Source organism: Macrotis lagotis, chromosome 2, assembly GCF_037893015.1.
Source record: "Macrotis lagotis isolate mMagLag1 chromosome 2, bilby.v1.9.chrom.fasta, whole genome shotgun sequence".
In the NCBI taxonomy this organism is placed as follows: domain Eukaryota; kingdom Metazoa; phylum Chordata; class Mammalia; order Peramelemorphia; family Peramelidae; genus Macrotis; species Macrotis lagotis.
This window is the reverse complement of record NC_133659.1, coordinates 54,223,509-54,233,263: the sequence shown is the minus strand read 5'-3', so window position 1 is coordinate 54,233,263 and position 9,755 is coordinate 54,223,509. Positions and strand designations below refer to the sequence as shown.

Genomic DNA, 9,755 nt, shown 5'->3' with positions numbered 1-9,755 from the left:
GAGACCACGAGTCCCGTTCCTCACTCTCATCCGTGTTAGACTCATATTCCGAGGCGATGCCAGACTCCCGGAACTTGATGAGCTCCAAGCTGCCCAGGAGAGGCTCTCCCCCTGTTGGGGTGTCCCCGGGGGGCAGAAAACGGAAACACTCCAGCTTTACCAAACAGTCTCGCCTACCTAAGGGGCTGCCCGCTGAGTGAGCGAAGTCAGCTGAGCCAGGGCCTAGTGGGGGCAGGTGGAGGTCCTCAGGCTTGGGGGTCATGGGGTCACAGAGCACGGGGAGAACGCCAGAGCGAAAGGTGATTTCCAGCAAGCTGTCTTGGGAACCCACTGGTGAAAGAGAGAAGAGAGGAGGTTGGAGGTTAAACGAGTCAGAGGCCTGGAATGCTCCCATGCAACTCTGGGCCTGGTAAGAAAGAGTAATCAGGGCTACAAAGTGGGCTACAAAGAAGAGAGCACAGGCTCCAGAATTGCAAGACCTGGGTTTAAATTCTCTTTTTTGCCTTTGACATTGTAGAATCTTGAGTAAATCCCATTTAACCTCCCTGAGCCTCAGTTTTCAAGATTTTACAAAGAGGGGGTTTGACTTTATGGGTCCCCAAGGTCTCTTCCAATTCTAGACAGGATCTATGAACCAGGTCCATCAGAATAGTTTTTCCTAATCCAAATTATACCAGTTTTTTTTTTTTTTTTAGTTTTAGTTTGTTTTTTGTTTTTTGTTTTTTTGCAAGGCAATGGGGTTAAGTGGCTTGCCTAAGGCCACACAGCTAGGTTAATTATTAAGTGTCTGAGGCCGGATTTGAACTCAGGTACTCCTGACCCCAGGGCCGGTGCTCTATCCACTGTGCCATCTAGCCACACCTATACTAGTCTTAAAGCAAATAAAAAGCTAAATTATCTACTTTTGACCATTTTGCTGCCTTTAGTCTTACTACCATGGCCATCAGGAAGAAGAAGAATAAAAATAATCAATTTTTTAAGCATAGAGATCTGAGAACTTGGACAGTAAAAAGTTTTTTGACCCGATAAAAATAGAGCAAGTATCAGAAAAAGGATGACCCTGGACTGACGGGAGAAAGTCACAAGCTCTCAAGGAACCCTTTTCAACTCTCTTAGACTGTTAAGTTATCGAAGACTTGCTCAACTTTGCCAATAATTTGCTGTGTGATCATGGGTATGTAGCTTAACTTTGCTCAAACTCAGTTTTCCCCTCTTTAGCTGATAAGCCCACTTTGCCTTTCCTCACAGGACAAAGGAGAGAAAATACAACTTTGTTAAGTAGGTAAGGAAAACTGAGATCCAGTAATACCAATGATGGGAAAGTTAAGAGGTACAGTGGATAGAGTGGTGGGCTTTGAATCAGTTCAAATCCAGCCTCAGACACTTCCTAGTTGTGTGACCCTGGACAAGTCACTTAAATTGTCTCTGGTTTCTCACCTATAAAATGAGCCAAAGGAGGAAATGATAAACCACTTCAGCATCTTTGCCAAGGAAAACCCCAAATGGGAACACAGAATGTCTGACATGACTGAAACAAGTGAATAATAAATACCAATAATAAGAGTAGGATTAGGAATTTGAGGTCAAGTCGACTGACTGTAAGCCCAGGACTCTATCACACTGCCCCCCCCATGCCATTAACCCACCCTATGGCTCTGCCTTGGGGCAAATGCAGGACAAAAATAAGCAATCCATGCTGGGGACACTGGTTCATATTCCACAGCTCCCCAGCCCCCAGCCCCCAGCCCCCGGAAGCCATTTATTAAATATCAGGTGGGTCTGTGAGATTGTTTATTGTTTATTTAGAAAGTAGTTTCAGGACATGGGGATCCTTCATTCCCTTTCTTCCTCAGGAGAGGGGTTCCAGGCAGAGTTGGCACTTGATCCTTGGGGGCCTTAAGGGAAGTACCCTTACAGTTTTCTGCCAGCCCTGGGTTGGCAAGGGGAGGCAGAGAGTCAAGAGAGGAGCCGTAGAAGGGTTACTTACTGGCATCCTGTCCTGAGAGCTTGAGCTCAAGCTCCTGTACTTGCTTGACCAACAGGGAGATGTGCTGAAGCATGTCCTTGTTCTGCAGCAGGAGCTGGTGGACTCGCGCCTGGGCTTCTAGTCGGGCCGCAGCCTCTGCAGCCAATTGATCCTTCAGCAAGTGAACCTGGGTGGTAGGCACAGAGAGGGATGCAGAGAGAGTGGGGAGGGCTGGTCAGTCAGTTAGAGGCCAACAGCCCAGTGACCCCCTCCCTCAGAAAGTAGCTGCCCCCCTCCCCCCAGAGTAAAATGTAAGCTTCAAAGAGGACAGGACTATTTCTTGACTGCACCCAGGACCTAGGATAGTGTCTACTGATTGTTTAAATTCGAGAGGACTTCCCAAACCAAGAGGAATTGGGCTTTGAATACCTCTACAGGGACACATTGCATCTCATATACTGCTTTGCACCTCATGGCCAAGGTCTAAGATGACTCAGGTCTCTTCTCCAAGAAGCTTTCCCCAGCTGCCTTAGGACATATCAATCTTTCCCCTTTGATCTCCCATGGACTTATTATCTGTTTCCCTAATATATTACTTAGATGATTGCTTTGTTTGCAAAGTTATGTCTGATTCTCCAACAGATAGAAAGCTCCCTGAGAGAAGGGCATAAAATCAGGACTTAACACAGTAGTCTTACACGTAGCAGAAAATCAAACATTTATTGACTGAATTATGGGCAAAAGGTCCATTGCACTGGGGCCAATAAAATAGAGACGATATGGGGACTGGACATTATCATCATAAAAGACATCAAAGGGTTATTCCTCATTTTTAGCCAGAAGATAACAGGTAGCAGTCTGGAATGGGGGTGGCGAGACTTGGTTATTTTGTTCTAGCAGGGTGGGGTTAACAAATATGGTAGGCTTCATGCTGTGAGAAGGAAGAGATTTCCACTCCTCGTCAAAGATGATGGCAGGAAGGATCTCAAGAGGGCCCTGAAGGAGATCAATGGGTACCCTTGATGCCTCTGAAAGTTAAGTGTGAAGGGGGAGCAAGGCTTTTGTAGACAGAGGTGGAAATGGTGTAGATAAAGACATAGAGTCAATGTTGAAGGAAGCAGTCCAAAAATCGGTTTGAATAGAGAGAATAGTTAATCTTATGGAGGAAGGGCAATGGAAAATGGAATATAAAGAGAAAAAGCAACTTGTTAAGAGGAAGACCGTGGAAACAACAAGAAGGGTTAACAGTATCCCAGATCAAGACTGCTCTAGAGGGATATAAATCATGTGTGGTATTCAAAATGGTTGAGGTAGTGCTATAGGGGCATCGATTTTGAACTGCAATGGTCCTTAGAGTGACTTATTTGTAGATGAAGAAGTTGAGGCCCAGAGAGGTTAAGTTACTTGCCCATATCATATGGTTCTTAAGTGTCTGGGGTGGTCTTCCTTATTACTGAATCCATTCCTCTATCAATTACTAATAATTGAGATCCACTGCTCAAATCATGAGGTGGTTGTCAGATCCCTACTTGCGGAAGTGGTATTAGGTCTCATTGGGAAGGAAGACAGGTCTGGAATCAAGTGGTTGGATCTCATAGTAAGCACTTTAACAAAGTTTGCCCACTAACAACTGGGTGATTCTGGGCAAGTTATCTAATCTTTGAATACCTCAGGTAGATCTAAGACCATACGTTAGAGATTTATTGTTCAATCATTTCAGTGTTTCAGACTTGTCTTACTTCATGACCTCGTTTTGGGGGTTTTCTTGGCAAAGATACTGGAGTGGTTTGTCACTTCCTTCTCCAACTCATTTGGCAGATGAGGAACCTGAGGCGAGCAGGGTGAAGTGACTTACCTGAGGTCACACACTAATAAGATTCTGAGAAGATGAGCACTCCACTTTTCCAGCTAGCTGCCCCAAATTAGCAATAGATTTCCCTCTATGCTATTATTCTCCACACTGAACTTCTAAATCAATTACAGGATTGAATCAAATTGTTTATTTTCCAGTTTGTCTCCTCCATCCTATGGCCTGGGTTTCCCCAAGGGTTCAGGTACCCACTATGAGCTCACAGAGAAGTCAATTTCCTCAATTCTTGGCTTTCCCCTCCCTGCTCAGACTCAGCAACCTGACCTTGCTCTCAGCTCTCCTGATGAGAATCACTAATTTGAATCAGTTTTGACTTTCCAGCTATAAGGAACCTGGCTTTCACCAGCCCTGCAACAGAAATCTCATTCTGCCCTCATCTTCTATCCCTCCCTCCTGGCATTTCTAATAAACTGCATTGATATCAGCCAAGACACCTGCTTCACCTTTAAGGATTAACTGCAACCTTATCAAGAGGAGGGAAAAAGATGGGGAGGGTTGGAAGGAGCTATGATCAAAAAAAAAGAAAAAAAAGGAAAAAAAAGAACCCACTGGTCCTTTGGACTCCTGCCTTTACCTTTCCAGTAAACTGAAGCATGGCATGAAATCTTAAATAGGATTTGGGTAGGGATGGAGAAGGGAAGGTCACCCTGGCTGGATACCAGCCAGTTCTCAATTCCTTGCCTCCAGCCCCAAGGGAAAAAAAAGCTGACTTGTGGCTCTAATGCCCTTTTTTCCCCTATGTTGATTCAGTTTCTAATTCTGGGTATGGCCATGGTCCAGCCATGTCAAGTGAGAAGAAGCATGGCAGTGACATACAATTTTCTGTCTCACATAAAAGCCCCCAAAGTAAAAAGTTACAGAAACACAAAAATTCTCATCTGTATGATGTATTTTTAAATGTCTCTCAGAGGCAAATGGGGGAAGAGTGGATAGAGCCCTGAGCCTATGTCAGGAAGCCCTGAGTTTCAAACCAGTCTCAGATATTTAGTATTTGTCCCTGAGCAATTCACTTTTGTGTGTTACCAGAGACACATACTATCTGTGTGCCCTTGGGCAAATCACTTCATCCTGTTTGCCTCAGTTTCTTCATCTGTAAAATGAGCTGGAGAAGGAAAGGGTGGACTTTGACAAGAAAACCCCAAAATGGGTCCATGACTAAACAACAAGTTGCCTAATCTTTGTCTCAGTTTCCTTAACTGTTAAATAGAGACTATCAGTGCTTACCTCCCAGGGTTATAGTGAGGACCAAATAAGATATTTGTAAAGTGACAAAGGAACTGACATTTAATAGGCAATAAATTCTCTCTTCTTCTCCCCCTTCCTTCTGCTGACTTTTTCTAATACTTCTAAAAGTCACCTTTCTTTTTTCCTCAGACTTCTTATAGTGAGTGCCTTTTCCCTTATTTCATTTTCTCGTTATCCCAGTCAGATCAAATGTGTATATGCCTGACCTGTGGTAGAACCTTCCATACTCATACTGGTCAGATCAGCCACAGTCAGACATACAGTAGCTTGACTCCAAAACAGAGATGTCATTTTGGTCTCTAAGGATGACTAACCAATTCACCAACCAACCAACCAACCATTGCACTTTCTAGATTGTAAACTCCTTGAGGGCAAGGACTTCTTTAGCCTCTTTTTTTCTCATCACCAGGGATTATTAGCAGAAAACTTGGCAAAGTGGGTGCTTAGTAAATGTTGACTGAATTGTTTATTTGTCCTTTCCTCCATTAAATTGCAATCTTACTGTGGGCAAAATCAAATCACCTCCCTTTCTGTGGGGAAAGGGGAGAAAAATTTAGGTACATAATTTCATCAATTTAAAAAAATTCTGGTTTGAAAACTCCCTCCAGTAAAGCAGATTAAGTATACCTGGGACGAAGTACATAGAATTTAAAATTTTAGAGAGTGGTCTAGAGGCACTGAGAAATTAGAGGTTCAGGGGTTGGCCTTAGTCCTAGGACTGCTGGACTTTGAGGCTGTCCTTCAATCCACTCTGCCTTGTCCTCTTCTATGGTCCAGATATTTCATAATTAATTGAATTAAATGGCAGAGAAATCAGCCATATTCACATTTCCTGAGTACGGAAGCTAACATTTGGTCCAAGGACCCAGAACGGGCTGACATCACTGTGGTGCACACCATGGAGGAAGAAGAAACTGAAGCAAACAATTGTCTAGATTTCTTAAAACATTGCTCTGGCTTGATCAAGGAACCAAGTATGAAATTGGGAAATCAAGAGGTTTGAGCTTTATTAACTGTTGTCCCTAATCTGCAGTGTCACTTTTGACTTTGGTTCAGCCTCCCCTTGTTTCAGTTTCCTCATCCATAAAATTGAGCACAAACATCCCTCTAATTCCCTCCTTATCTCAAGAAGATGCTCATAGAATCATGCATCTGGAGCTGGAAGGGACCACATAGGCCTCTGATTCTATACACTCATTTTCTTTTATATAATTGGGGAAAATTGAAGGATAATGAGGTTAAGCAATAGGCCAGATTTGAACTAGTGAAGGTAATCACCTTCACAACTATGCCTAGATTAATGTAAAACCTCCTGTATGGCATGGGAAAACCATAACTTTCTTGACTGTTCCTTTTTCCTCAAACAGCTGAATATAGGGGAAAAGGTTCTTAATAATTAGAGCTGTTCAAAAATTAAAATTTGTTTCCTTGGAAGAGAAGGGGTTTCCCTTCCCTGGAAATCATTAAGCAAAGACTGGATGACCACTTGTTAAGAAAGTTAAAGAAGGAAATTTTATTTATAGATCATAGATTCAGCCCTAGAAGTGACCACAAAGAACAGAAAGTCCAACCCTCTCCTAATAGGGAAACTGAGGCACACAGCCTGAAGCAAGATTTGAACTGAGATAATCCAAGTCTGGTGCTCTTGCTAAAAAATCTATGCTCTACCTACCATATTATTCATATTGCTTCTGGTCAGTTTGGACCAGATACCCTTCTGAAGTTCATTCAAACTCTGAGATTTCAGTAAATTTCACAAAATTCTGTGATTTTTATGACTTACCCATCATAGAATAAGCCTCTGGGTGAGTAAAAAATTTAAGAGTTGAATGGTAATTTTTTGATCTTTGGGTTCTGTTTTTCTCTCCATTAAGAGGGCAATGCCAAAGTCACCCCTCCCCATTTTCTTGCCCTCCAAGAAATCCCCATCCCCAAAGGAAAAATAGACAAACAATCCACTCACTGTTGAGCCTACTTGCCTTGACTCCAACTCCTCCATCAGAAGTGGGGGCCGAGCCAGGCTGGTGTTTGGGAGTGATAGGTACATGGAAATGCCAGTGGAGGGCACCAGAGCAATTCACCCCACTCTACCCCACTCCCCTCAACACACACACACACACACACACACACACACACACAAACACACAAGCAAAGGCATCAGCCACTAGCAGAGGGGTATGCTACTGTTAAATCATGCAGAAGACTTGGCGGGGGGCAGGGGGAGGATGAGGCTGCTGGAAAAAGCCACTTGCCTGCCATGGACGGAAGGGACCCAGCCATCAGCCAGCAATGGCACACCCTGTCTCAAAGCATCAATAACCTGTACCCTCATTTCTAAACAGAGAATGTTTTCGGAAGGAATACTTAGTTTCAGTAGCTTTTTCATGTTCCAAGTCAGAAACTGGCTTCCTTAACCAGGGCCCAAAGTCTGTGGTAGTCAGACCAGTGTCGAAGTGGTACAGAGTCAATCTGTGGTCATGCTCATGGTGGTTCTGGCTCAAGGCCCAGCCATGTCCTTATCCCTGTCCCCAGAACTTCTGGTTGTACTAGAAGCAGGAAGCAGTGGCAGCCAAGGAATGTTCATGCTGGGTCACAAGAGTGGGCAGAAGGATTTAGAGAAAGTGTTTTATATTTACATTGAGATCCAATCCAGAAATGACTATAAGAAGTGGGTGAACACATCCCTAACCTACAAAAATGGCCCCAGTTCAATGATAGGATGGGCCTGGGATGATCAAATTAGACTCTCAGGTCTATACTCTGGAGCAGGGGTAAGGGGACAAAAATCCCCACTAAGGTTCTGTGTTTTCCTCCTTCCCCACTATGTCCAACTTTTGCTCCTAAGCTAGATCCAGACAGGTTTATGTGGGCTTTATGGTACATAAGGCAGTATATCTGACTGACTGCTCTTAAGATCCGTGTTTATCATATCTTGTCCTAATCCCAAGATCCCACAGTACTAGTCTGTCTATGAGATTACAAGGGAGGGTGATGGACCTCCCATGATAAAAAGAGAAAGCACTCCATTTAAAAATGTTGAGGTCAGAGTTTCGGCCTTTAGAAATCTGGGGAAAGTTAATACCTTAACTAAATGAAACAGAAACCTAAAAACTAACCTAAAATGAATGCCTAACATTGAATACCAAATCAGTTCTTCTCAGGAGGATATCCCAAACGTAATGAATTTGAGCTGTCTTGAATTAATAACTAAATAATTCTCTCTCTCTCTCTCTCCTCTCTCTGGGTGGCAGTTGGCCAACACATAAGCACTCTAACAAATAGAAAGTTTTCATTCAATTATTTCAAATAAGAAATGAAAGCAAATGAGATTCGACTAAAGCACTATGCACCCCTTCAAGAGCTCTGTAAATGCTCCCTATTATTATTGGGAATGGAGGAGGCTGATGCTATGTGGTTTTTTTTTAATGGGAAGTCCACTTAGCCCTATCTAGAGAATGGATGAGATGATTTGATGGGCACAAAGACTGCCATGCCATTCTTAGGCAGAATACAATAAATCCAAAGTAATTTTGCCTCCTGGGGCTATCTGAACTGAAAGAGGAGCAGGGGACACCTGATGTCTTTTAGGGGGTCATTCCTGTCCTCCATCAGAGATTCAAAAAAATGCTTCACCAGAACCTGTATGCTGATCTGAAAGGCATCTCAGACAGAGATAAGCTAGGTAAACCTAACCCCAGGGAGGGAGACCTCTGGAAAAATCTTTAGCTGGGGAAAAAAAAAAGCTGAAGAGGAGCAAATCAAACATCACATCTGTTGTCTTCCTTTGAGTCTGACCAAGACCTACAACTGGATCTATGAAGTGGGGAAAAAAAAAGAAGAGCATCCACCCACTCCTGGGCATCTGATCCTGACTGCTGGTGCCCATGACAGGTCATGCCTGACTGGTTAGTAGAACACTACAGGAATATTTCTCATTTTGGCTCAGATTCTGTAGATAATTTCTCTTTGGCATTTAGTGGTGAATTCAAATTCAAATGCTTCTCCCATAATATTCATCATGAATATTCATCAAGTCCTTTCTCAGATAAATAATAATTACTTGGCAATTGATATGCTGAAAGGAAAAAAGAACACTCAGGACAGAATTTATTCACATTCAATGTGAAACTTTAAAATGCAGCCGGAATGGCCTAAGACTATTTCCCAGAGAACTCTTAGTGTTTGTCCATTAGGAGGAAAATAAGATTCCAAAGATTAAAAAATCTTCAGTGGTGGGCAACTAACTAACTCATCCATTTAACTAAGGATTTATTTTTTCACAGTTAGGAGTTCATTAATGAAATTCTTGCTTTGGTACTGGGAATACTTGCAAATCCTCTTCTATGTTAATAAGCAAGGATTCTCTTGCCAGCAGATTAGGTTCTTCTTGTCCCCAAGATGGCCCTAAAAGTCCCCTACAGGAGTACACCACCAAGCCTCAACGCCTCTGCAGGGTTGGTGGCATTAGCTGAGGGGGCAGTGCTGTGATATAAAAAGATCTTTCCAGAAATCTGGACAGCATCCAAGAGAAACCTCAATCTGAGTAAGCACTATATTATGACCAGTGGAATTATAACCATGGTTCTTGGTTATTTCAATACTAGATACAGGATATGTAAAACTGAATCAGACAGTATTACTGTCAAAGAAGCAACCTTTACCTAAAGGTAGGGA

The 9,755-nt window shown here is 42.9% G+C and overlaps 1 protein-coding gene across 3 annotated transcripts in view; it reads right to left on the bottom strand.

Moving 5' to 3' along the window:
• LOC141512702 (carboxyl-terminal PDZ ligand of neuronal nitric oxide synthase protein-like) overlaps window positions 1-9,755 on the bottom strand; it is a 389,034-nt gene that overhangs the window by 41,400 nt on the left and 337,879 nt on the right. For all 3 annotated transcript variants that reach the window (XM_074221846.1, XM_074221845.1, XM_074221847.1), the window contains 2 exons: window positions 1,988-2,153; window positions 178-330 (listed from right to left, as the gene is read on the bottom strand). In XM_074221846.1, coding sequence (XP_074077947.1) covers window positions 178-330; window positions 1,988-2,153 — 319 coding nt within the window. The remainder of the gene's footprint in view (window positions 1-177; window positions 331-1,987; window positions 2,154-9,755) is intronic.